The 27,988-nt window shown below is 40.0% G+C and overlaps 4 protein-coding genes across 6 annotated transcripts; 2 read left to right on the top strand and 2 right to left on the bottom strand.

Annotated features, from left to right (window-relative positions):
• Nucleotides 1-5,446: 5,446 nt before the first annotated feature.
• On the bottom strand, nucleotides 5,447-8,992 carry copz1 (COPI coat complex subunit zeta 1). Its single transcript, XM_028410710.1, has 9 exons — nucleotides 8,908-8,992; nucleotides 8,400-8,468; nucleotides 8,000-8,081; nucleotides 7,827-7,918; nucleotides 7,257-7,312; nucleotides 7,089-7,166; nucleotides 6,928-6,979; nucleotides 6,803-6,841; nucleotides 5,447-6,030 (listed from the first exon to the last, which is right to left on the bottom strand). Exons 1-9 carry the CDS (start codon nucleotides 8,923-8,925, stop codon nucleotides 5,983-5,985), a joined length of 534 nt encoding a protein of 177 aa, XP_028266511.1. The 5' UTR covers nucleotides 8,926-8,992; the 3' UTR covers nucleotides 5,447-5,982.
• A 4,267-nt stretch (nucleotides 8,993-13,259) lies between these two features.
• nfe2 (nuclear factor, erythroid 2) lies at nucleotides 13,260-17,831 on the top strand. 3 transcript variants are annotated; one of them, XM_028409147.1, is made up of 4 exons: nucleotides 13,260-13,412; nucleotides 14,991-15,069; nucleotides 15,183-15,320; nucleotides 16,319-17,831. In XM_028409147.1, exons 2-4 carry the CDS (start codon nucleotides 15,022-15,024, stop codon nucleotides 17,576-17,578), a joined length of 1,446 nt encoding a protein of 481 aa, XP_028264948.1. In that variant the 5' UTR covers nucleotides 13,260-13,412; nucleotides 14,991-15,021; the 3' UTR covers nucleotides 17,579-17,831. The 3 variants fall into 3 exon arrangements, with proteins under 3 accessions (XP_028264948.1, XP_028264950.1, XP_028264949.1); XM_028409149.1 differs by lacking the exon at nucleotides 13,260-13,412 and adding an exon at nucleotides 14,769-14,809; XM_028409148.1 differs by lacking the exon at nucleotides 13,260-13,412 and adding an exon at nucleotides 14,799-14,858.
• An 859-nt stretch (nucleotides 17,832-18,690) lies between these two features.
• On the bottom strand, nucleotides 18,691-21,528 carry LOC114438077 (heterogeneous nuclear ribonucleoprotein A1-like). Its single transcript, XM_028409151.1, has 11 exons — nucleotides 21,409-21,528; nucleotides 20,781-20,897; nucleotides 20,501-20,647; nucleotides 20,196-20,406; nucleotides 20,019-20,105; nucleotides 19,853-19,903; nucleotides 19,722-19,775; nucleotides 19,518-19,643; nucleotides 19,297-19,440; nucleotides 19,149-19,218; nucleotides 18,691-18,996 (listed from the first exon to the last, which is right to left on the bottom strand). The coding sequence occupies exons 1-10, from the start codon at nucleotides 21,418-21,420 to the stop codon at nucleotides 19,160-19,162; spliced, it is 1,008 nt and encodes a 335-aa protein (XP_028264952.1). The 5' UTR covers nucleotides 21,421-21,528; the 3' UTR covers nucleotides 18,691-18,996; nucleotides 19,149-19,159.
• Nucleotides 21,529-22,067: 539 nt separating this feature from the next.
• Nucleotides 22,068-26,392, top strand: cbx5 (chromobox homolog 5 (HP1 alpha homolog, Drosophila)). Its single transcript, XM_028409152.1, has 5 exons — nucleotides 22,068-22,224; nucleotides 22,702-22,881; nucleotides 23,166-23,391; nucleotides 24,017-24,117; nucleotides 25,288-26,392. The coding sequence occupies exons 2-5, from the start codon at nucleotides 22,751-22,753 to the stop codon at nucleotides 25,427-25,429; spliced, it is 600 nt and encodes a 199-aa protein (XP_028264953.1). The 5' UTR covers nucleotides 22,068-22,224; nucleotides 22,702-22,750; the 3' UTR covers nucleotides 25,430-26,392.
• The last annotated feature ends 1,596 nt before the right edge of the window (nucleotides 26,393-27,988 follow it).

Genomic DNA, 27,988 nt, shown 5'->3' on the forward strand with positions numbered 1-27,988 from the left:
AATGACATTTTATCAACAGACCAGTGAAAGATGTCCAGGAAATGTTTCTTTTTTAAAGATACTAACACTTCCAACTTTCCATTGATTGACTAATTGTTGCAGCTTAAGAGCATATAAGTATTTAGACGATTATGTTGTGTTACGGTTTCAGTTACACTTAAAAAAAGATCTCTCAAAGATATGATCTTCTCAGTTTTGTGAAAAAAGACCTTGTCCATCCTGACCTCAAGGCCACCCTACTCCTGACCCTGTGACCCTTCATCAGACTTTACAAATGCCTAATGGGCTGGACAGACAAGCAGCGAACACATACGGTGGCAGGGTGTCCACATACATTTTCCAGATAGTATTTGTTGATCATGAGAAACTGGCAGGAGACATGCTCTTCCACTAAGGCAGCAGTCCAGTTCAGTGGGAAAGGCTGCCATGCAAAATTCCTGGCAATACGGATTCTGAAAGTTTATTTATCGTTTGTATTGTTGTGCCTCAGCTTTGGTTTACAAAGCCAGTAATATGGCTATAGAGTCTTGATATGGGCTAAATAGTTGCAACCTTATGTGTAGACACTGTGCAAACTGGACTTCAGAGGTCCTGGATGCTTGCTAATATGTGGGCAGACATAGGAATCCATGACCTTTGCATCAAACATAAAGGGGGGTGGAAATAAAATGAGCCACTTTATATTCTGAACTTTTTTCCTCACAAGTATGTAGTCTGGTTGGTCACAATGGCAAAACACCATAAGTTTCACACAAAAAAACGATGATTCCACAACAACAACCTCATGTTTACGGTTAACTCTACACAGGTATATTTGTCTCAAGTGCTTCTAACACGCCGCCAAACTATCCATCACTCCTGTCAGTTCAGAGGGATCATGTCCCTTTAAGATGTAAAACCTGTTTTCTTTCTCTTACATAGCACATTGTCAGGGGGCACGCTGTGTAACCCCGACTTATCAAGTTCAAGAGAAGGTCTTTTATGAAATTATGCAATCCGGCTTGACAAGGCAAGTCTGGGGCTTTTCTCAGTCTCTTTATTTTCCAACAATTTTCCACTTGAGCAGACAACCTCGAGTGTGAAGTGAGAGAGTAAAGAGAGGGATTTGATATCCAAGGGAAACGGTGCATGAATTCACTAAAGGTTGATAGACAGGGCAGGGGCAGCCATGCTATTTACCCTTTAGAGATTTCCATGGGTCAAGGCTGTTACAGGGCCGCGTTCTCTCCCGCTCTTCTTGATCTTGTCAGGGTAGACTGTCAGGCTGATGAAGAGATAGGCTGCAGATAGATGATGGCGTTGCACGAACGCTGGGGCCGCGGTGAGCAGATATACTTCAGGAGTTGGACACGAAAGTGACTTTGGCAGTGTGTGCGATATGGTGATGGACATCGGTGTCAAGCAAATACCTGCTGATCATAAGAAAGGTGGAACAAGAGGAGAGAAAATGGTTTAGACAAATGCACAGTCATGCAGAAAAAAAATGTTTACATTTTCATGAACTTTTCAGTGCATATTTTCACTGCATTTTGCATCTATATCACATTTCTCTGTTCTTCCTCTGTGCTCACAGGAAGGTCTCTTCTGCTCTCATGATGTAAGGACTATTATATGCCAGTGCCACCTCCCTTCAGGGATAAGATTTTACGATTGCAACCTGACACCGTTTCTGTGTCCTATAAGCGACAGAGCTGTAACTCACTTCAAAGGCAGGAGGCATCAAATCACAGTGCACCCATAAATTAACCTGTCAAGTCTTGGCCAATGAGAATCCAGCATTAAATCTTGGCTGTCACGCTAGCGGCCAATGGAAAGACGATGGCAGTAAATCTGTCAGGGCTGGTCTGTTAACAGTGTTGTGGTGTGGTTGGGGAATCCACGGGGAGGGAGGGGAGAAAGTGAGAAAGAGTGGATGACAGAGGGAGTAGGGAACAAAATGAGGGTTTAGAGGTATGCCACAGAAAATGCTGTTCTTTTCATTCTTCACGCGCTGCAACAAAAATATATGCACACACACAGTAAAATAGCGTAGGATTTTTGTTTTCCAGTAAAACAAGACTAAACATGAACAGAAAGAGAAGAACTACTTTGCTGATGGATGCTGTGGGAGATGAATAACACCAGCAGAAACACTCGTAAAGGTTTATGGCAAGCATGGCTGTGTCTCATGTTGACTGTCTACACTGAAAATGACTGATGTCCCCCCCTTTATTGCTCTTTTGCATCATCGCTACACCAAAACTCAGTGTTGACTGTTTGATAACAGCAGTAACCCAGTAACCTCTGACTGTCATGACAAAGCACCATCAGTAGCTTGGCCCCAGGACTTCACCCTGCCCGCGAGGGTCTGGAGGAGAGGAGGAGGCGTGGTAGGGGTTGTAGGCCAGGGTCCAATAGAGCCCATCCACTAACCAGATGTGCCCTAGTTGTGCATCCTCAGAGGATGATGGAATCGCCCCAGAAGCACGGCTATGGCTTTGTTTTGCCATCCAGCTACAGAAACACAACAGTCCTGCTGCATGGAATCACTGGCTACAGTGGAAACCTTCTACTATCACTCTTCTGCTCTCAGTAATGCACTGGCATGCAAGAGAACTGTGGGGAAAACAGCAGAGGAAAAACACATCAGGTAGAATATTTCCTCGATTAACAACGCCCCAGGTAGTGAACTTTCATTATCCTATCAAAGTTGAACATTTCAATGTAATAAATCTTAAAGGTATCATAAAATAACTGGTGCTGTGAAGGCAAAGCTATTCCATCCAAACGAGAAAGAGAGAGAAAAAAAAGCTTTCCTTTAACAAATCCCACACTTTTTTCACCAACTTATAACGACATCTAATAAACCAGACACATTTGTGGTGATATTTTTATTTTACGTCAACAAAAAAATTAAACATTAGTATCAGAATTTACTGTCATCTTATGTCATTACTATGAAAACTTTTTTTTTTACCTCCAGAAACATAAACAGCAGATTGAGTTATGGCAAAGGCAGGCAAGAGTGCAATGGTGGAGGTGTTGTTTTTGGCTGGCTTTCCTTGAAGTGGCCATGATTCTCTATTCTATGGGAATCCATAAACAGACCCAAAGAGGGCAACTGGGGCCATAAACCATGTCAGGCTGCCACGACGCTGCTGAGGCAGAGGGAGCAGGCCCGGGCCCATACCTCTTCTTTCTCTGCAGGCACACAACCACATGTGCTCTGAGCAGACTATAATGACCTATTTTAAAATGTTAAGTTTACAGGGCTTCTGAAGAAGTGATGGTGGATGGGTTTATTTTGCAAACAAAATCTAATGTAGATTTGAAAAAAAAACTGCCAAATATCACAACAATATTATCGTGTTGGTCTTACTATCACACTGAGTCAATATGTGGGAGCAGTGGCAAACAGCCTAGTTAATTTTAATACAGTGGGTCATTAAACATCATGTGGGTCCTGCCCTTTGCCCTGCTCAGACAACGTAATGGCACTTCCTTTAATACATTTACTGTACTGGATCCAGGATGCTGTCATTGTTTTCTCCCAGAGTTGTTTCTGTTTAGTAGGACAAGCCATTGGATGGGTGCTCAGGCCCATCGACTATGACATAAAGACTCTGTAAGCTTACAGATGATGATAATTTATTGACTCTAATTCACCGCAGCAAGTCCACACACACACAAAAGAACTCACTCTCACTGTATGCATCGATCAATTACAAGGCTCCAGCACACACGTCTGTGACAATTTTACTGCATGTTATGTACAGCATGTCAAGCCATGGCGTTTCAAACTGTTATACTCATTCCTGTATAATTAATATAAATTATCTCGCTGGTTTTTATGATGGTGCAACTGTAATTAGCGGATGAAAGCAAGTCACCGAGCTGCTGATGGTGCTGCGGGGCTATGTGGATGAAAAGTGAGGGCTTGGACAGGCACCTTGGGTGGGATCCGTTATAACCTACTCTCTTTACTGCAGTGCCCTCGCTGGGATTTCATCTAATTACATTTACTGCTGTCTACTTCTGCTTATACCTCGTCCTCTTTAACCTTCATCTCCCCCACTCCATTCAGTGAAATCACACACTGAGACATAAGCTGTTCTCATTACACCAGCAAACTGGTGCGATAACAGTAACTGGTGCAATAATGGAGTCCATTTATTATGATTATCATTCCCTTTCTTACTGCTCTTTGTCCAGTAAAAACACTTAGCATCATCATACTGTAGCCTCCGTTCCTGCCATCTCTGCTGCCATAAACAGATGCACATTTGAAGGACTGAAACAAACCGGAGCAAAGCCAAGACAGCAGGTCCATAGGTCAGAGCCAGTAACAGTTTCATTGACTGTGCAGTATGTAAGCTCTAATCCTGATTCATCAGCATGCCCTTTATTTGTTATTTTGTCAACAGATTTAAGTAAAATTAAATTTCCTTCATCTAGAAAAAAAAATACAAAGCTGTTTCAACACATCACAACTTCATCTCACGCTGTCAGGAACTGACAACTGATTATATGCCAGGTGAAGATACATTTTCCATAGGGAACATATAGGGTGAAACACTCCAATTCACCTTTTACATTCCAACATAACAACTAATGTCAGTGATCCTTCCAACAAACTCCTTCTGGCAGACATGTCTACATCAAAAGTATGTTCTTTATCTGCGTCTCACTTTGATGCCTGGCCAAGTTTCTTTAGATATAGCAGAAGATATTTTCAGAAATTGCCTTACGTAACCAATTTATTGAAACTGTTACAACTAGTCACTTAATGACTTTTAAACTCAGGTCAGCAGACATGGCACAGCATGCAGAGCTGTAGAATGATACGTGTGAACGTAAGGACAAGCAAGGAGGAGACAGGATGTGTAACAGGACCTGCCGCCTAATATGGTTCAAATTAGACATGGGTGCCTCTGTTTGTTGTGCAGCAAACACAAATCTCAAGCAGAGAACACCTTCAAGTGATTAGAATGAGAACGTATGGGGCTACCTAGTCAGAAGAATGCAGATAGATCATTTCCACTGCTGTAATATACACCAGGTACCAACATGATGTAGAGCCCCTTTCTCACATCCATTCCTCTCTAGAGGGTAGCCCTCATTTGCATTCAAATGAGTGTATGGGGTTAGTGTGTGAAGCAGTGGGTGCACACATGGAAGCACACAATTCATGATGCACACTGTGGTGCTCTATAGTGAAGAAATGAATCACATAAAACTTATCTTCATGTCACAGTACACAGTTCCATGTAAGCTTCAGATCATAGCTGCATGAGCTTCTTCCTATCTTAACCTTGAATTTACATGCAGTGCAATTTGTTGCCAACACCAGGAGATGGAGCCCTTGCACTTGTATACGCGTCTCTTGGTGAGGTTTTAAAGAACGAAGTGCACACAGCACAGAGGAACAGCTCTTAAAATAAGAAAACACATTCTAAAACTAAACAGGTAGTATTAGGCAGATGAACAATGTTTATTAAATGTAATTGATGATGGAAGACCCCTGGACAAAATGCAAACCATACCTCTGAGATCAGTGGACAGTACAAGTTGTACATTTATCACAATATCCATCAGACTCTATTCGGTGTACAGTTATGTGAAGAAGATAAGAAAAGGCTGTACTAAGAATACAGTTCTACTTTTGGAATGTCAGATTATGGTTGTGTTTTACATATGCAGAGATACTCGGCTTTAATAAACAGTTTTTTTTCGATTGAAAAAAAAAAAACATTACAGGCCACGCATTACAGGAATGTACGCCATAGCTTAACTATGTTGATTACGTTATATAATGCAAGCCTGTGGAAAAACAAGTGAAAAAAGAACGGAAAAAAATCAAATAGTCCTGGGAGTGTGGCTGCAGCAGCCATTGGCACTCCTCACAGCTTTGATTGAAGGTGTGGAAATCAGAGGAAAAGGAGTATGAGGATCAGTGCCATGAAGTCTGAACACAGGCTCACTGGTAGGTTGGTGCAGGCATGACTACCGTAGAAGTGACCACTTGATCTGTTCTTTGGCAGACTGGAGTACCTGTGCAGGAAAAAGAGTTTTGACCAAGCAGATCACTCCAACAAAAGCCTAACTGTAAGGGACAGGCTACAGTATGAGGGGAAACCTTTCTAAAATAAAATTAGCATCTGCTGATGTTTTAAACCTTTTTGTTTTACTATTGTTTTACAAAGAAGTCTGACTGTTTCACTTCTAACAGAGTTAATATGCCAATGTACAACCTACACCCATAGAATGTAGTTTCCTATTCCTATTGCAGACAAAAGTTAGTGGGTCTTAGTGGGGCTTTTGTCAAGTAAGCTAAAAATGACAACTTGAGGAACAAATGATATTAATGAAGACAAATATGCAAGACCTAATTAATCTTCTTAATTCATTGAATGAAAGCTGAATCATAACCATAAAGCATGGGGACTGGGTACAGCCATTAATCATGGACAGAGGAGGGATGGTGGTAGCTAGTTGCAGGCCTTCTAAATGACAACATTAATCAAGAAGAGCATTTGGACACACACAAAGCATACAGACAGGCTCATGGAAAAAAAACAGGAATGTGTTGGCTTCCTACCACCTTACCATTGGAAATATTAGTAATCATGTACACTGCGCTGTGCATATAAGACAATGCAATATACAACAACCTAGAGCCAAGTGATAAACTAGGAGTAGAGGAGAATGACGCAATAACAATGCCCTTGTATTCACAGGGTCCTCGGTAATGAGTTTTAACAGTCAATAAACTAATGGATCTTTTAAAAGCAGAGAGGATCAAGCTAGGGATGATTTTTCTTACCTGGGTGACTGTCTGCTCTGTCAAAGGCACATCATCACCCTACAAGGAATATGACATTACATTTACTACTGACAGCCAACATCAAACTTTGCTGAATATTCTGAAGAGAGGATAGAGGAACTTACTCTCAGAGCCACACGATGCACAACTTGCTGTGGGTCACTCTCTAAGATCACCCTGCAGAAATTGCAGATACCGCCCCAAAGTTAATCATGGATAAAATAGCTGCAGTAAAACTCCTGATATTTCAGCATCTCAATGTTCAAGTTGCTCAATTTCTACTTACCCGCCATCTACAATTTCATCCACAGCTAGGAAAAGCCCCTCCATATTCTCCAACAAAGCCCTCCGTTCAACATTTTTTCTGCAAAGTTACAAATATGTACATATGAAGCAAACTTTTAGACAGTAAAAATATGTATGTATTGTATGTATGTATATGTCCAAAACGTACCTCAACATCTGACTGAGCGAATCAAAAAGGCAATTTAGAACAGCCATAAGCATAAGCTGCAAAAAAATATAAGAACATATTAGAATCTGTTTCAAATAAAAAAGTAATTACTCAGAAAATAGCTTGTTATCAGTTTTTAATTCTCTTTTATTCATTTTATTTAAACCTTAAACATTTATAATTTAAGGCACAGAATTTAAGTGGCACATGTTCATATACATCTGTTTTATCATGCTAGTAGTTGTAACCTTTTTTTTATTTGTTACTACTTTTGAGGTGTTTAATGAAATGTCTGTTATTTTATTTTTTTACTTCTGCTGCTGTGTTCAGTTGAGTTTCCATAAATAAATTATACATTTTTTTATGGAACACAAATTTACTTATATATACACGCATAATTCAGCTGACTAATTAAATTAACTTGTCATAATAACCTGAAATAATGCATTACACTGAGGAAATTATTAAAAGTATAGTAGTAGTAAAGTGATTCAAACCAAAGGTGTGATAACCAGAATTTAAGTTTCCACTGTTAAATAGTTTGTTCCAAAATCTTAACATTTTATTTACCTCATTTTCATGTGAACTTCCAATCACATAAAAGAAGAGGTCTATGTTGCTCTTGTAGACAACAGTGAGGCCCTCCAGTAAAGCAATCTCACCTAAAGGGACACAACAAAATCGCCATCAAAGTTTTTATACATAAAAAACTGTTGTAATAGAAAAATGTAAGCATTACTTACTGTCTGTCCTATGTGTTTTATTGAAGATGTTCTTCTCAAACGCCTTCTGCTCCTTCACTGTCGGGTATGTGTCATCATAATACTGCAGACAGGTTCAATTTGAAGATGTGGTAATTTGGCATGTAGTAACCAACAAACATCACACTGAATAGTTTCAGACTAAATCTTATGAAGTAAAAGAGTCGTCAGTCTCAATTTCTGATGTACACTTCAATACAAATGTGTGGGGGATTATTTTCAACCACAATAAGAATCAGAGCAGAATACATTGTTCATACATTAAACGCACTACTGTAATGCTTACGTTGTGACTTAAAAAAAGTTAGAATCTAAATATCTACTATTTATAATTATGTAATCCAGGTTCGCGAGATGCAGGAAATGCCAAAGAAAGTGATACCTTGGCGTAAAGCCTGTCTCCATCGTTGTCCAGAATAAGAACAGCTTTGACGGTGTACAGGGATGGTTCCTGCAGATGTAGACCATAGAGTATGGCTTTAATTTGAGCAGGTATGTTAATGATTTTTACTCATTCTCATTAGTACACCACTAAACATATGTTATAATGGAAAAATCACCCAGACAAGACGACGGTCAATGCGCTAAACAAACGTAATCCCACCACATGAATCAAACTGATGTAAATAATACTGATCTCTAAAAGTATTCAAAAACATTCGCTAACTCGTATAGAAGACACAGCACTTCCACATCACCAACACATACGAGGCTAACTAGGCTAGCTGGTTCGCTAACAGTTAGCTCTATGTCAAGATAACTCGATAGATAGCTAAAATACCACATTTTGCCACTCTCCATAAGCAGTCAAGTGAACTTGTTACACGTGAACAACTGCACGACACCATACTGTACACAACAGATAAATAAAAAGCATGCGCCAACATTACCAGTATAGGAGAATCCATCTTCTTTCTTGTTAGCAACCCAGCTACCAGGATAGCAGCGGACGTCGTACGTCGCACGTACAGGAAATGAGGCTCTTTCCTATTGGCTGACGCAGTGTCACGTCATGCGTGCAAAGGGCAAAGATCAGTACACTACAGGGCTCAGAGACATGACAGAGAAATTCATTTCATTTACTGAAAGTCAAGTGACATAAATAATTATCACGAAATTAATTCTGACTCAGCAGCATCTGTAAAGGTTTAATTATATTCACCACCAGTATACTTCTATAAAACTAGGCTGCATGCTGTGTAACAATGACCAACTCACCACACTTATATATAATCACCCGATCAACATGCTTTGTGCTTGTTATTTAACATATAAACATATATGTCTACTAGATGTTTATTTTAGAGTTCACGTGTATAAAATGAATAATTTAGTCGAACCTAATTTACGCAGCAGTTCAGCGACTGTGGTTGCAGTTTTTTTTTTTTACTAGAGTAACCAGAATCCTCGTCTTTACAAGCCGTTTTAGCTTGCTCGTACACTCATCAGCATCTTTTTTCAGGATCCTCCTACAGTTAACCAACCCCAATTATCTTAGTTCCCACTTCTGGGAAGCATTTGGAAGCCCTGGCTGATGGGGATTTCCCTCTATCTCACTCCATAAATTACATCATTGTTTGGCCTTACTGTGGGATATTTTTGGGCTTCATTTTCAAATAATGCTGGAAAAAGCAAATCGTGTATGTTCAGCCTATAATATTATCCTAGGGAATACGCATGGCAAAGACATACAAACTATTTTGTCATACATTCATAACAAGACTGCGGGAAACCATAAACTGTTGCAATGCTGCTCTGTGTTTACACAATACAGCTGCAATGATTTCAAAATTGACTGCAGAGGAAATTGTGCTGCCTTGAACTAGCTCATATGTCAATGTTAAAGAGTCATTGTCAGGCCATTTCACCCTATAAGACAAATATTGAAGATGCATTGAAATAAATGGGGATATGCACAGTTGGTGATGGAGAGGAATGATGATGAACTGATGATGAACATATTGACAGTGAGTGTTATTATTCTAGGGTGTGTAGAGCACTGACAGTGCTCCCCTGAAAAATGAACACACTAAATATATTTTAATTTTAAGTGACATAAATGTATATGCATTTCATAGCTGAAGTACACTTACAAAAAGCAAACATTGTAACTAATGACATAGCAAGTTAGAAGTGAAGTATTGTGATAGTTTAGGCTGCTCCCCTCTCCCCAGCCTTTGCCACCAACCACAGCAGTTAGCAGTTCCCTTCCTCAGAACCAAGTGGTCCTTTTATCAGCTTTGAGCAGGACTTCCGCCAACCAACATCCTCCTTTTCCCTCTCAGCATCTGTGTTACTAGCCAGCCTCGACATTCACTGTTATGTTGCCAATCGCATGTATATAATTATATACATAAACTGCTGCACAAACACTTCCACAAGCAAAAACGTTCTTTCTATACTATACTATAGTATATGATAATTATATAATCCGTTATAGTTGGAATATAATATGTTAATGCACAAACACTTACATAAATGGCAATAACAGTATTGCGTCAATACTGTTATTGCAAAATATTATCTTCATCTGAACATCTTGAGATAAGCTTTATTGAGACATTCAGAAGAATGATGCTGCATGTTCAGGTTCCTCATTTTCTCTTATTTCAGTCTGTGATAATGTGTGACCATCATGACCGACGGTTTGAGGAATCCCATTTCGATCGGATTGCTAATTCTCTGAGGTAGTCTGTGTGCAAAAAGAGAATTTTGTGTTCAGTTTATTTTACAAAAATGACAAGTATACATATTTCAGGTACATCTTTAATTTTGTCCGCAAACAGTTGGTAAAACTGGATGTACAGTATGAACATTACAAGTGCATATTATTATTAGTTTGCCTCCTGGGATCAATAAAGTCCTATTTTATCTTGTTTTATCTTACATGCTGTTGTTTTATTATATTTCACGTGTTAACAATGGAGAATTGAATACAATGCACTGGATTTGACATTACAGTGAGTTAATAATCAATATAAGAAAAAACTTCCCTGTCTATTTTTTTTCCTTTCCCAGAAGCTGACTCCAAAAATATTCCCTTTTTGATACCACAACCCAATGCACACACTCATTCTGTTTGCCAGTGCGGTGGTTTTTCCACTCATGTCTGATACAGCGTTCTGGATACTAAAACAAAACCAATGATTCCACAATTTCTCCTTCTTTAATGAACTAATTCAGTACCATGGAAATGGCATCACATAGAGGAGATGGTACACAACAAACAAACAAACAAACAAGTTTAATTTCAGATTACTAACCCTTGTATAAAGTTCAGTGGTCATTAAGGGAATTTTGAATCCATGTGAGTCAAAAGTGGGCAGTTCCCAACCAACATGTCCGGCCTGTTTTTGAAGTCGAGTTGTTTATAGCCCTGAGGTGCACAATAAGTAAACTCCGACAGTCCATGAGAGGTTCAAGCAGGCTGGAAAGCAGAGATGTCAAAGCCTAATTGAAGCAAACAAACACAAACAGGGAATGTGGGCGTTGACCTGGGAACTGTGTCCAGATTCAAAACCGCTGTGGTCGCAGTAATAACAGGGTGCTCTTTGGCATGCCGTGGCAGTGGTTGAGTCAGGGGCTGGGTGCTAGGAACTAGGGTTGGGAAGTCCCTTCTTTGATTCCTGGTAGATGTTCACCTTTCCTGACTTTGTCAGCCACCTACTTTTTCCATCTGAGAACAATGACAGAGAAAACATTGTGATGTATGTCTCAGTGGGATGTGATATTTTAACGGGTCAGACAAAGCCGCCCATGTTCTCATGGTTTTTTAATACACACAGTCTTACTGTAACTGTAGCTGTACAACATGCATTTATTTAACCATAAAAACAAGTTACATATTACATACATACGTTCTTGTACATACACATGATTTTTATCTGTATTATTAGATGTCACTTGATATTAGTAATAGTATGGTAGTGTTAGTAATATCAATATGTGTCCACTATATGAATAATTTGTGTTTTAATTTACTGCACTTGAAGGAGGAAGGTGATCGTGTCATCTGTTAACAGCTTTGCACTTCTGAGAAACTCTGCACAGTTCTATGCAAATTTAAAGCTGTTTTTAACCGCAAAAGCATCATGGCATCCTTTATATGCTGCAAACATACATTTAGGGTTACTTACTTTTTTAAATATCATTTTATGAAATCTATGGGTGGCTGTGGCTCCGGCGATAAGAGCGCTTGTCTGTAAGGTTAGTGGGTCAATCCCACCCTGGCTGCATGCTGATGTGTCCCTGGGCAAGACACTTAACCCTAAGTTGCTTACAAGCACTTGGAGTATCAGAATAGGCAGGAAAAAGCGCTATAAAAATGTTAAATCTACCAAATAGAGATTGTATCCATCATGGCTCCAAATTATTGTTGTCCCTGTACGAGCCATTGTTGTCTCAGTATAAGACACTGACAATAAAATTATAAACCGGTAACGTCTCTGACTCTTAATTTGTGAAAGCTGATGCACAACAGGGCTGTTATACACATAGCCTTTGTTAGTTCACTGTTCACATTGCTTCAGATCAGGGCAATGAGGGGATTTTTTTGTGAAGGATTTTAATGGTCACTTGCTATGTAAGACACGCTCCCCTCCATTCTCCCCCTGCTCCTCTCTCTCCCTTGGCGGTTGCTCTGCCAGATAGAGGAACAATGTAGTCTTTCTTACCTGTCGGGAGGGTGTACATTCCATCTCTGCTAAACTAAGTCTCAATCCTGCCTCCAACCTACCCCTGCCTGTACAGGGCCCTCGCTGCAACGCCGGCTCTGCGTCCAGGTGCTCCACATCACACTCCTCTTACCTTTTCATTTGGGTGGATTTTGAAAGGACATTGTTCTTGTACGGTTTGGCTTTGACAGACACAACCATACGGCTAGTTTTTACTCACTTTTAGTTGTCTAATCTGAGCCTTTTGTGCATATTGTCATTATACAATTAGAATCAAAATTGCTTACAGTCTTTTGGGGGGGGATTTGTAAACATCTACCTACTTCACCGTGGACTGACAGAATGATTGCCGTGGTGTTTGCCAGACTGTTGGTTTGTGGTTTGTCATGTGGGCAAAAGGGAAATTTGGAGGTTGGGGTGCAAGTGTGCTATTAAGGATACAAGAGTGCAAAAAATTGCGGTGTGGGTGCTTTACAGGAAGATTGCGTTTGTCTGCACAGAGCCATCCCATTTATGCCGGTGGCTGTATGTGTAGCTGAACACAGAGAGAGACACACACACAGTTGAATAAGAGATAGAGCAAGAGGCCTTGTCTACTTTACTTCTTGTGATCTGTTCAAAGCAAAGTGCCACAGGAGTGCTCAGTACTTTTCCTGGTCACACCTACAGGATTGTGATTTTTGAACTCATCACCTGGTGAAGACACAGAGAATGCTGCTCAGGTATGTTCATTCATATCTTAACTCCATGGTTTGTGTGCTTACAATGCTCAGACTTAAAGGTTTTATTAAACTACTTTTAACTAGATTGTAACATCTGAAGATATTTTAATGTAGCATAGTAAAGATAATAAACTTCATTCAAGTTTATTTAGGGTGTAAAGCTAATGTTAGAACGCAAATTTGCTTCATATTATAAGCAAAATTTTACATATTTAAATTCCTGTTAGTGGATTAGTTACACTGAAACACACTGCTATAACCACCAGCTCTGGTTATCGTCTAGTTATATAGAAGAATATAATTCTGAATTACGATGAATTTATGCGATATAGAATATCTAACAACCTACAGATCCCCTAAACACAGACATATTTTACAGATGTTTTTTTAAAATTACTGATAAGAATAAATACACAAATGAGTTTTATTGCCAATTGAAGGGAGGTGGATAGGTATCATATTAAAATATATAGCAACAAACAAAAAATAAAATTCAATTGTTGATAACTTTATTATCAAAGAACAGTAATTAAAAGAAAGTTCTTTTTTTCATTTCAAAATATTTTTTAATTCAGTATGAGCCACTTGCTGACAATGACTACAGACTGTCACAGCGACAGAGTAGCTGTCAGTGTCATTGGTGGAATAGACTGAGGATGCTGCCTAAGGACATCACTTTGTGCCCCTGTTGATGGAATAGCCTTAAGAATGAAATAGAAATCATAAATTATTATTACTATTGAAATATAGAATGTGTGTGTGGGTGGGTGTGAATATATTTCCAGCTGTGTCTGTTCTTCACTTTTCTCTTCTGTCTACTTCATATTGGTGTCTTGTTGGTGTTTTTGAGAAACTACATCTTCTGCTGACTGACTGCAGCTCATTAACCTTGACATTTAAACAGAAAACTCCAACAGTACTTTTCTGAACAGAAATGCTGTGAAGTGGCACTGAACACACTGAACAGATGCATGTGAGGGTGTCTAATGAAGCTGTAGCCCTGTCTCTGCTTAGGATTTGTAATGTACCTTTACCTAAACAAACTTGCTTCAGCTTCATTACCACAAGCTGTGTGCAAGTGTATATATGATATATACAGATAACTGTCTGTGGGCATTATGCTGTTTCTAATACAGCTCTGAAATTGGCTACAACGATCTTTGTCCTGTGGAACTAGGACACAGAGGCTATAACAACATTTCCAAAGCAGCCATCAGGCCCCAGTTTGTCTTGCAGAGCACGCTGTTTTCCCGCAGATTGTCTTATCAGGGGCTGGCATAGCTTCATGCTGGGACAGCTGATGGGAGGAGTCAACTCAACTAAACTGAACTCTTACATGTGTTCCAAAAGAACCCTCACAACACCCAATTACTTAACACCAGCAGGTCTACAGATATGTAATGTCTTACAAGAAATGTCTGTTTGAATACATGGTGTGACTCAACGGTTGGTTTGTGTGTGTCCGTGTGCGTGTATGTGTTTGTGCTTTTGTTTTTTGATGTTTGTTTTTCATTACTGCTGTGTTAATAGTTTAAGAGGTTGTACGTGATAGTAACATGTAGCTCTTTTCTCCACCAGGTTGATATTTTGCTACAAAAGCCTTTCCTGAATGTGTTCCACAGCCAATTATGTTCTCCCTCTGAGGAGAACCTGTGAGGTAGGTCTGTCTGTTGGATATACAGAAACACACAGTCCAGCCTAAACTAAACTCTAACTACATGAATGATTTTTTTTTTTAATAGAAAAACTTTTTTTTTTTTTCAAAAATAGGTTGTAGCTTCTCCAGGCAGGTTGTGTGGGGGAGCATCCATGCCAAATAATTTCCCTGGAGTCAGGTCACATGGAGTTCCTCAGGACACAGAGATGGATGTGGCTTGGCAGGAGCTGATGGCCATCACAGATCTGCAGGTAACTAAAGCCCTGATACACTGGGAGATTGTTACTTTACCTATCACAAATGCAGTTCTTACACATTATCAAAATTATTACATTATCACATTTTTTCTTTAACAATTTTAACACGAGGACAAATAATGATAATGTTTGTGTTTTTATGTACGTGTGCAGGATATGATTGTTTCACAATATTAATATTTACTTAAAAAACTGTTATAAATGTTTAGCGTGTAATTTCCACTCTCAGAAATGTAAATCATTTCAAGAAGTGTGAATGTTAAAACATTCTGGAAAAGAGGAAGAAATCTACTGAGCAGAAACACAAACTAAAAGCCTCATATAATGCAGGTCTTTATTACACTGTACAGTGCTGCGAAGAGTCATCAGGCGTTATCACACAAGTCAAAGTGTGCAATGTATGTAAGTACTGGGGGCAAATTAAGGCTAAATCTTACCACAACTACATTGCTTCGGAAAAAGAAGGAAGGATAAGACTGGATTCAGAGAATAATTAATTTATTTTTAGGTATTATCAACTCAGGTGTATTTTATTATTAATACATGTTAACATACTCTCAATGTATTTGAAAGCATGGCTTTCAAAAGTGTGATGACGATGCATGATGAATACATAATTGTTTAATAAAAAGAATTGTACTATTTCCATATGACACTATATATTGAAATACTAATACACACTCAGGTGAGATGTGCAACAATGGTCTATTTGAGTGATGGCAGGATGAAGAGATTGTGAGAGGGGGCATGCTGTATGTTGCTAGTGGCCCCCTGCACTGCACAATAGCCACCTGTTTCCAGGTGAAACCTGATCCCATCTTTGAGAGCCCTTCATAGGCTATGGGTGGCAGGCTGAAGTGGGGGCAAACTCTGTTCCATAGCAAACCAGATGACTGGTGAAACATACAGTGTTCCACTGTTGTCAGTCATTTCACTGCTGCCGTTTGTTCTGGTTAGTCATATCTATCTCTCTCTTTTTTCTTTTTCTACAGGAGTTTGAGATCCCTAGTGAAAGCTCCTATGAAACAGTTCAATACCAGCCCATGGAACCCATGGCCTCTGTTGGACAGTATGCAATGGCTCAGTCCCATCCGGAGCCTCCTCCTGCTGGCTGTGAGCTGATCTCTCCTGTCAGTTACAATGGATGTTACTCTGAAGAGTTGCCTTCCTGTCATCGTTTAGGCAGCAACACAGATGCGATGTATGAAAACTCTGAACCTCAGCTGAATCAAAGAATGCTCCCCATCTCCTCACACTCTCAGCCATCTCTCATGGCCCTTAGGGACCAGATGAACATGTCAGGCACCAGCCACGGGCACAGGAGAGCCAGCACCTCTCTCTCTCAGGGTCGCCACACGCTGTGGACTACACACGGACAAAGTGCACATGCTCGCTCAACTGATGATCTAGAGTCGGACTCAGGTCTTTCTCTTGGTTCCAGTCCACCTTTGGCCTCTCCAGATAATCCTGTCAGTGGTGCACCAGGTTACCAGAATGCAGATATGGGCATGACATTTAGTGATGCTGAACCAGACGGCATAACTGAGCATGCCAGAAGAGCACATATCCATTATTCAATGGATTATCAGAGTCAGGCTCATTCATATCTACACTCAGGTGCACATCCATCTTATTTTTCACCACAACCCAGTTTATCTCATACACAGCCAGGCACTCTGACACCTCGCCCAATGAAACAGCAGGGTCCAGGTTTGAGTGATCTATACGGTGATTCGGCAATGTCCAGCAGAGGGAGCTCACAGCATAACATGTACACAAAGCAACAAGGAAGTGCTCCTGTTCCTCTGAGCAGAGATGAGAGGAGGGCAGTGGCTTTGAAGATCCCATTCCCCATGGAAAAGATTATCAATCTACCAGTGGATGACTTCAATGAGCTTCTGACACAATACACCCTGACAGACACTCAACTAGCACTGGTCAGAGACATAAGACGCAGAGGGAAAAACAAGGTGGCAGCTCAGAACTGCAGGAAGAGGAAGCTTGAGAGCATAATTCATCTTGAAAGAGAACTGAACCAGCTGCAGACTCAAAGAGACCACCTGGCACAGGAAAGGATGGAGTTTCAGCGCAGCTTGGGGTTCATTAAATGTCGCCTTACAGACCTTTATACAGAGGTATTTTCACACTTGCGAGATGAAGATGGACAGCCGTACTCAATAGATGAATATTCTCTACAACAAACCCCTGATGGTAAAATTTATCTCATTCCTCACACAATGCAAAAGAGCTGAGGAACCCTGAACTCATTTCACTCTATAGACTACCTGATTATGTCAACCAAAAGTGTTAACTGGCAGTTTGTCACATTGAGTGCTAATGATTGAACCTGGTTAACCTTGTGCCTTAAATTTTTAACCAATTAACTGTTATCATGCAACTGAAACCACACCATATTGATTTATAAAAATACTTTATTAAAAAAAGGTTTTTAAAAAAACAAACTGCACAGCAGTCTTCCATTTAAAACGTCCCCGTCAGTGTGATTGTTCAGCCAACCTGTAAGAAGAGAATAGGTTCAATAAAAACAAGGTGAAAACTGGATCATGTGCTACTTGGGTTTGATAAAGTCATACCTGGCTGAGCCAATGATCATTAAAAGGAACTCCCAGTGTTTGGACCGCATGCGTAGCCACCTAGAGAGCAGAATCACAATATAAGCGAAAGATGCAATATCTCAAAAGGAAAGAAAAGTTATTTGCATTCTCCAGCATGCAATATATTAGACCTCTATACACAATTACAGAGGCCAAGTTTACCAGTCAACATTGGTTCAAGTCTTAATACTTTGTTACGTTTATTTCATTACTCGGCTACACAACTCACTACCAGCTACATGACAAAAGCAAGATATACTAACAGTAGTTGAGAAGTCTGGTCTTACCTACAGACAGCACTTAAGCCTTTTGGTAGCTGCTGCCTGCTAGCCTCAGGCTTCTGTTCTCACTCTCCCCTGCTTCAATGATCCTGGCGATGGTTTTGCTACTTCTCTCCCTCAGCTTGCTTCCATGGCTAGCCTCAAAGACTTTGCATGTAAGCTAGCATCCTCCAGATGATCTTTGCAGAAATCAGGGTAGAGTCTGTACCAAGTGATGGAGTCTCTATGATGGCAGCATTGGCACACCACTTCTCATTCCTCAACCAGTATTGTATATGTATTGACTTGAATCATGGAGTATGTGGCGCACTGTCACTAGTGCAGGACTACTCGCATCACAGGAAAATGGGCTTTTCCAGACTCCTTGAATGGTGTAAAAAGAAGTGTCTCTCACTCCCGCCCACCATGCAGCACATCTAATCATGAACCCTCCCTTTCCCAAAACCACTAAAGAGGCTAACGAGACTGTTTAAAAAAACAACTGAAAGATGGTTTATTTGAGTTCGATTTGATGCAGTTACAAATAAAAACCAGACTTCTACATAAAACCTTATTGGAATGCTTGCTTTCCAGAATCACATTTGAAAAATAAAATAAAAACACAAAAATGTTTAAATGAAGGCCCTCCATGATTCATCTACTGTACATCTCTTCTTGAAGCAGCTGTAACCTGCCACAACTGTTTGGCTGAGCAGATTTAGGAGGTAAACCTGCAGCTGCCCTGTCACTTCGCTTGCTCTCCTCTCCTTGCTCTCCTCTCCTAAGTACTCAGTCCTGTTGAACAATACGGAACAACATTGTTAACTGTGCACTGGCTTTGTGTGACCTAACATCCAGAGTCAATTTGTTTACATCTGCACTTAATGATTCCCTGCAACGACATACTCTGCTTTACAATGGAAGAGAACGCCTCAGGCAGTTCTTACCGCTTAACTTCTTAAAATCGTCCTGGACGGCCATAGCCACCACCATTGTTTCCGCCACCTCCGTAGCCACCTGGATGCAAATCAATTGCATTACACCCAAAACCAGCTGTAACACACTAGAATGTGCTGCAACCTCAAAGACACTTACCAAAATTCCTGCCGCCGCCCCCGCCACCGCCACCACCAAAGTTGTTCTTCATTGGGCCAAAGTTAGAGGCCTGGGGATCATAGTGGCCCATGTTATTGTAGTTATTTCCGCCGCCACCGCCTCCGCCACCACCACCACAGTTGCCTAAAACACAGATAACTTGTTAATATCATAATCAGCACAGAAAATGTAACTGTATCAGCAGAGTCAGTAATCCTTACCATAACCGTTGCTTTCATAACCGTTTCCTCCGTAGCCTCCACCGCCACCCTGGTTGTAACCCTGGTTGTACCCGCGGTTGCCACCATTATTATATCCACCAGGACCTCCCGGGCCACCACCATAGCCTGAAATGAACAAGTCTTAAGTACACCCTACAGTTTTAAAGAAGGAAGTCAGGCATGATGGAAAAAACGCCTACTTACCACCATCACCTCCATTGCAATTGTATGGTCCATCTCCATATCGGCCCCGGCCACCTAAGCGAGCAAAAACATTTAAATTGAGATTCCAGCCACAGCATAATGACAACTACCAATCTTATAATCAGTCATACCTTGATTGAAGCCTCTGTCATAATCATAAGGCCTTCCGCCACCACTACGGCCTGAAAAAAAGAAGAAAATTACCTTTGTGCATTTGCTATTATCTGCTTAATGAGGGGCATTTTTCCAATTTACCACGTAATAGTCATATTTTACAATTGCATGATTAGTACCCACCTCTCATTCCAGCACTCTGCATTTCCTGTTTAGTAAGGGCCTTCCTCACCTCACAGTTGTGAGAGTTGACTGTGTGGTATTTCTGGACTGTGGGGTACAAAAACAAATCATTTAATATATTTAAATATTTACAAGGCACATCAATAACCAATCACCAGATAAGCCCCTTTCACTTACTGACAATCCTGTCGACTGAGTCGTGGTCATCAAAGGTGACAAAAGCAAAGCCCCTCTTCTTTCCAGTGTTACGGTCGGTCATGATATCAACAACCTCAACTTTGCCAAACTGCTGAAAGTAATCTCGTAGGTGCGACTCCTCTGTATCTTCCTTGATGCCCCCAACAAAGATCTTTTTCACTGTAACATGGGCACCTGGTCTATTCGAGTCCTGTGAACAAAGACATCCATATTGTAACCACAGCCATCCTTGTTTAGATGCAAATGAATTACTTTACAAGTCAAAAAGCTCCAGTTTCACACACCTCCCTGGAAACTGCTCGTTTGGGTTCAACTACTCTCCCATCAACCTTATGGGGGCGGGCAGACATGGCAGCATCAACCTCCTTCACAGATGAGTATGTTACAAAGCCAAACCCCCTGGATCGCTTGCTGTTGGGGTCTCTCATGACCTGAAGAAAGTAATTATATTAATTCCAGATTATCTGCAGGGTAGACTAGCACGTGAAATACACTACAACACATGACATACATTGTGGCCATTGTACGCACAGGATACAAATCACAAAAATAACACACACTTACCACGCAGTCTGTTAGGCTCCCCCATTGCTCAAAATGAGCCCGTAGGCTCTCGTCTGTGGTCTCGAAGCTCAAACCTCCAATGAACAGCTTACGAAGCTGCTCCGGCTCACGAGGGGCCTAAATAATAGACAAAGCCTTCCTTTAGCATCTGTGCACGCTCACAAATGTGCAAGCAATCACACAACATTCACTAATAACCACAGCTGATTCACCAGTGTGCGAATGATTCATTAATCCTGCCCTGCGCCACATATCAAAAATCAGGACAGGGTGGAGGAGGGAGGAATCGCCGCCATTATCGTTTAGCAAACCGGTCAAATGATGTTGGCTTCTACCATTACGAAAAAGCCATCGGCCTACAACACAACGGGCTAGCATGTCATTATTGTCTTTTGTGCATAATAATCGGCGTGAGGTGTTAAATGAAGTCCTTAATTTACTATACAGATACTCACATGAACAATAGGCCACGAGGCCTAGTTGATATAAAATGGCGGCTTTATAATGCAGGAAAGCTACTGCAGCTGCGACAAAAAGCTACCAACACCAAGGGGGACAAACCGCTTCAAAATGACTCAATTCGCATATACAGAAAAGGACACAAGCACTTTCTATTTGAAATACTCACATCTTTCGACATCTTGATGGTGTATCCTTGAAGATTCCTTGTGTACCGACCGGAGAAATGTGATCTGCGTCAGAAGACGAACGGTACTATTCAACCCTACAACACACGGTAAGGTTACACCTCTTCCAAGCGGTGATTGGTCAGTACTTCCCGCTGCAGCCACGTCACAAAAACTTGAATCTTGATTGGGCCTAAATCTGTCAATCGCTGACAATATCCAATCACCTGGCGAGAAGGTTAGCGGTAGTAATGTGTCAAGGGAAATTTTTAATAAACTGTTTTGTACATGTTGCAGTGCAGTCCCGTGAGGAAAAAACATTCAATGAACACAAGCGAGTATATGTCACTTCTGTCAATGCGGAAATCCCGATAAAAACGAGCAAAATTGGAACAATAAATAAATTATTCTGATTTTTGACTTGGAGGCGGAGCTGTATTCCACTGCAGTAACACCAACATGCCTCCTTACTTCCAGGAAAATACGTGAGATTCAATCCTTTATATTGCATGCATGATTATCCTCACACAAATTACACCTCTAACAAAACATACAATGTGTTAAAATCACGATCGGAACACATTTTCTATAGCATATTTTATATAGGTCATCACCTGACTGACTAGGGGGCGGGCAAATTCTTTGTGCGCTCCTAACGCGCGCTTTTTTACGCACAGACGGTCACACAGTACCTTTTTGTGGTTTAGGCTATATGCTAACGTAGCTTCAACATCGGCCTCACAGACTGCTGGTCCACAAAAGATTGAGGTTATCGCCGCCTCTTACGGGTTATAACCCACGGTCTAGACATCTAAAAGGTGAGGATTCTTCTACATGGTGTACCAGCGTGTGTTTTGCTGCTGCAAGTAATGATTTGTGGTTTGTTATCAACTCTGCTAGCTCAAAGAAGCGTTTAGCTAGCAGGTTATCTGCCTTAGCAAGCTATTTGATGCTCGTCGGTCGAGGAGCATAATTATCAGAGCTTTATGAATTAGTGCCTCTGGTTTTAATACTTTATATCGAGGGCACTGTTACAGACTGGTGTTTAGTTGGCTTGTTAGGTTAGCACTTTGGAAGCTTTGCATCTCAGTCGAATTGAAAATCGAACAATGAAAGGATGCCTTTCGTTGATACATGGTAGGTTTCTAGCTAGCATTGGCTCACCTTAACGTTTAGAGCTAGTACCTTCTTAATGGCTGACTTTATGTAATGCATACATGTGTATATCGGCATAAACTTTGGGAAGCACAATCGCTGTTTTCTTTAACAAGGTTTCTGTTTTTTCGCTTGGATAGGGACGTCCATTGGCTTGCAACAGTGTCTTGCTAAGCAAAAAACTTTGCTATGGGCAAAAAGTCTCGCGACGAGGACTCTTCATCCTCTGATGAGGAAGAATATGTTGTAGAGAAGGTCCTGGACAGAAGGGTGAATAAAGGCCGGGTTGAGTTCTTCCTGAAGTGGAAAGGATACTCAGAGTAAGTAGTACCAGCCAGTCTAAGCAGTGTTTCTTTCATCTACAGTCTCAAACGCACTATTTGTTTTGTTGGTTGATTTTATTAACAACGTGGACATATTTAGCAGTCTGGATATTACTGTGCCAGCCAAACAGACAGCAGTGTTACACAGATGGATTCAGAAACTACAATGTTTACAAACAGAAACGGAATACCAAAACATGTTTGGATCATTATACATGATATGTTGTCAGCATTGTTATGGCTTTACTTTGATTGATTCTGTGTTCTATGATCTTCCTCAGTAAGCACAACACGTGGGAGCCTGAGAAGAATCTGGACTGCCCTGAGCTTATTTCAGAATTCATGAAGACCTATAAGAAAAGTGGCGTTGGGAGCTCCACACCCAGCAGTGGAGGCAGCAAATCAAGCACAAGTTCCTCAGTGCGCCACAAAGATTCCACTGGTTCAAAGAAAAGAAGCTCAGATGATGATGAGGAGGGTGGAAGTAAACCCAAAAAGAAGAAGGAGGTAAGCTATAAGTTGGTGGAAATTATGTTTCGATACGGTTTACCACAGTATCACGTTCACAATAATAACTTGTAAACATGCATTTTTGAGTTTAGTAATGTTTTAGCTCTGGGTACTTAAAAGCTATTAAGGTCTGGAATTGAAAAGACATCATGTCTATGTAAAAAAATAGCAGTTGATTGGTGTCTCAGCATAAGCTTAAAAGGGCAAAACTGTTGCTTACTTACATATAAAACCTCCTTTTATGATTAAGTAATGCTACAATCGTTTGTCAAAATAAGACCTTCATAATGCTGTCGCACAGTAATATTCATGCTAGTATATGTAAACACTGTTTGACATATATCAATGTTGTTAGTGAGATAATGAATGGTTAACTTATTCTAGAAGGGGTGTGAGGAGACTGAAGCTCATTTTTATATATCTGAATAAGATACACAAAACACTAAAGCAAAGTATACTCTGTATCTTATCATTATGCTGTTTAGGAGACTGATGACAGGTGATGATTTTAGTGTTTCGTGTCTTAGACAAATAAACATTTATGTGCATAAGTAAGCTTTATGTGTGAACCATAAAAATAAATCTCTCAGAAGTTATTCACAGTAAAAACTCTTTCTTTCAGGACGATATCCTAGTTGCACGTGGTTTTGAGAGAGGACTCGAGCCAGAGAAGATCATTGGAGCAACTGACTCATGCGGAGACCTAATGTTTCTTATGAAGTGGTAAGTTTGTTTGATATGGCAATCAAATGACATGCAACTCTGTTGTTAGAAACCATGCATAGTCCATTACACCCCATACAGTTAAGTAACATATTTTCCGGACTATAAGTCACACTTTTTTCATCCTTTGGCTGGGTATGCAACTTATACTCAGGTGCGACTTATATATTAAAATATACAATTAGTTAGCCTTGTGTCCTGACGTCCCATTACAGATATAATGGTAGCTGTTCTGTCCCTCTCCTGACGGTTCTCTTCCACCTCCAGCTTGTCCACACTTTGCATTCCGAGCATAGGTGTATGGAACGTGTGCTTGCAGCTGAGTCTCAGACATCGCCTGGCAACAGGGAATTCTATTTTCTGATTTGTCGATAGGGTGCTTATTCCAGACAGCTAGATGAGCGCACAGTAGTCTGCCTTTTACTCATTTACAGGATTTTTATTTCTGTGCGGTGAAGGTAATTTCTCCGCGTGAGGACTTGTCTCACTCTCAATGTCCTGTAGCCGTACCACTTAAGTTGAGCGGAATTCAAGAGCCAACATTACACTAAAAACGTAGTGACTTACGCTGGCCCGCTGGTGCGACTCATACTCCTGTGCGACTTATATATGTTTTTTTTTCTTCTTCATTACGCATTTGTTGGCTGTGACCTATAGTCCGGAAAATACAGTAATTAAATCAGTATGTACAGGAACACCGCATCGCCAACAAAAGAAACACAACCTTGTCCCTGTTATTCACACTTGTCTGTCTGACAAGCATTATTTATTAAACCAAAAGAGCAAGACACAACAAGCACATTGCCTCAGCAGCAGACAATAAAACAGTAGGCTTGCACCAAGCCAAAACCATATTTGGCACAGTAGCATTTGTAAACATGAAAAAGAGGGAGCATTATAAATACTATACACAGATTCAAAGAGGTTTAATTCACAAGCCTGGTTTGGCAGGTCCTGGATATATGATACTGCATCTGCAAAGATTGTTGTAGTTGTTTTGGTCTGCGCCGAAGTGCAGTGACTGCCCTAAGAAAAGGACATTAAAATAGACCTTCATTTTGTGTTAGGTACAATCATGGTGATTAAAATGCATTGAGGTTCCACATGTGTTGAAATTATGAACTTATACAGAGATAAAGTACTGAAATAAGCTTTCTATATTTCTAACAGGAAAGACTCAGATGAGGCTGACCTCGTACTCGCCAAGGAGGCCAATCATAAGTGCCCACAGATCGTCATAGCATTCTATGAGGAACGTCTAACCTGGCACGAAGACAGCGACAAGAAGGAGAAGGATGCCGTCAGTGCGTGAGTGCTCAAACTCAGAAGGAAACAGGACCACCTCCACTGCAGGGACAACCTTAGTCATTTTTTTTTTCACACCCAAAACTCCCATCCTTCACCTTTTTACCATGTTTAACAAAGACGGCGGACACGGTTGTGTTTTCTCCATCCATGCCCCAATGGAGCACAAGGGCCCACACTGCTGAAAAGGATCCATCAAACTGGAGTGGAAGCTGTAGTTAACATGGGTGATATGCTATTGGGAAGGGGTTTCTACTGTTCTGTTTAAAAAGCTTTTACTTTCTTTTTAATGTCTTCGCACATACGTTGCTTACAGGATTTAATAATTTCAGACAGATTTTTGCAAATACAGAAAACTCAAAATGTAGACTTGAGAACCAAATTTAGTACAAACTGTTGACCACAGGCTTGTTTAATGGTTGGTGCACTATGATTGAGAATATATTGTTGGTATTGAGCATGCAACTTTTTATTGACATAAGATAATTAATGGAGGTTGTTAATGGAGACTGGGCTTGCTTGATTTTTCTAGAAAATGTTTCCCCTCTCATCCATGAGGTTTATGTTTGAAGAGAAGTAAGGAAGCTTTTTGTATGAGGCTTTTTTTTCTTCAATCTCAAGCAAAGTCCAATTGCCTCTTTTTTGACATCTAGGTATATCATTAGTGGATTATTGAGAATCTTCTGACATCCTTGCATAATTGCATAATCACTTCCCTTTTAAACTTTTTATCTCTTGTAGATTTTTCAGTTTGTCCTGTCTGCAGGGATAAAACTACTACACAATTCAAAAACTTTGCAGGGGAGAAAAGCCAATGATCTCCTCGTGATGTAGTGATATCCTTGTTCTTTTTTAAATGTGATTTTTATCTTTTTATTTTATTTTCAACATAAATGTGTGTTTTTAAATTTCTTGACACGTTCACCATTTCAACAAGAGGACAATAAAAGAAACTTTGTTCTGCTTTGTACCTTCTTTTTAACTGCAGAGTTATTTTTGGAATAGTAACCGTGGGACAGGTTAAGACAATCTTTACTATATCAGCATGGAATAATACCAGCATTAACACTTGTGTGTGTTCTGCCACCTTGTGGCTAACAGAGAGAAACTTAACTGTGTCTTGATGACAACCCTGCAGTTGCAGACATTGTTGCTGCTCTGACAGTATTTTCTTCTATAAACAATGTAAAGTGATTGAACACCACCTACTAGTCTTCAAATTATGGTAATAATTTGTACTGTTAAATCTGTACATGGTTTAGTCATACCACTGGTTTGAACATAAGTGATTAGTTCTCAGCTATAAGAGTTAAAACTCAAGTCAAGTCTGACAAGTGGCAGTAAGTTTTTTTTTTGTTTTTTAAGATGGATGCTGGTTATGTAGTTTGATCTGTTGTGCTCCAGCTGGAACTTTTAGGACCAAATGTTTTGTGTCAAAAAACAGATCTGCTGTATTTTCCTATGTGTTGGCTTTATGTGTAAGGCTGTGATTTCCCCTCCCATTTCAGACATACAGTACACAAATCATGCCCAAGCTTTTACTTAGGTTTTTGTTTTGCCATCATTATCTTTCATTAAATAACATTTTGTCCTTAATTCTTGCCAGTGCAGATTTTTTTTTGAAGAAGTAGACTATTTCTTGTGCAGAAAAAAATGTTGCAAATATGTGTACAGTAGCACCCTTTAATAAACATTTTCAATGTTATTGTTGTCCGCTGGCTTATATTTTATGGTGTAAAGTGAATAAACAGCAACACTTAAAGGTATTTGGCAGTCAAACGGCAAGCTCAGAAATAAAAAACTGGATTGGATGCACACACGTTACCTTCAAATCCTGATGTATGGAGATAATTATTATATTTAAACACAGCCTCTGTCTAAATGAGATCAGTATATCTTTTCAAGAAATTATTTCAAGAGCACCAGCTGTTTCTACTCAGCAGATGGTGCTGTTACACAATACCAGTGCCAGTGTCACTTATTTTTTCAGAGTCCAAACATTTAAAAGTTCAACAGTACAGAAACCGAGTAATTGGTGATCATGAATTGTGCATGTTTTCACATGGCAGGGAACATAATCCTAGATTCACTTATGTAAAGATATGATTGTAAATCAAGAGGTATCAGCAGAAACTTTGCAAAACAGTCGAGTAAAATGTAGGCCTACCTAAGAAAATGTACAACAAAATTATTTTTAAAGATTTCTGTTTGTTATTTTTCTTTTGGCATTGGCATTAAACTGTAGGAAAATAAAAATGATAACAGAGATTGGGTGAAACAAAGGTAGGATGTGGATGAGGGTTATTATGGTTCATGAATGGCTGGTGCCTTAAAGCCGGAGGCCACTGAAGCACTTCAGTCTGATGTAATGATGTCACCATAACAAAATCAGTCAGTATAAAAAAACATAATACTGTATCCTGATGTAATTTTCCAGTAAAGACTACTTTGCCACACAATGAAAATAAGTAATTTACTTAAATATAGGATGTTTATTAATATAAATTAAAACTCCCTGTGAAGAATAGTGGGTAATCTTCTCTCACTGCCATCTTGCCTTTTATAG

Source organism: Parambassis ranga, chromosome 7, assembly GCF_900634625.1.
Source record: "Parambassis ranga chromosome 7, fParRan2.1, whole genome shotgun sequence".
Taxonomy (NCBI): Eukaryota; Metazoa; Chordata; class Actinopteri; family Ambassidae; genus Parambassis; species Parambassis ranga.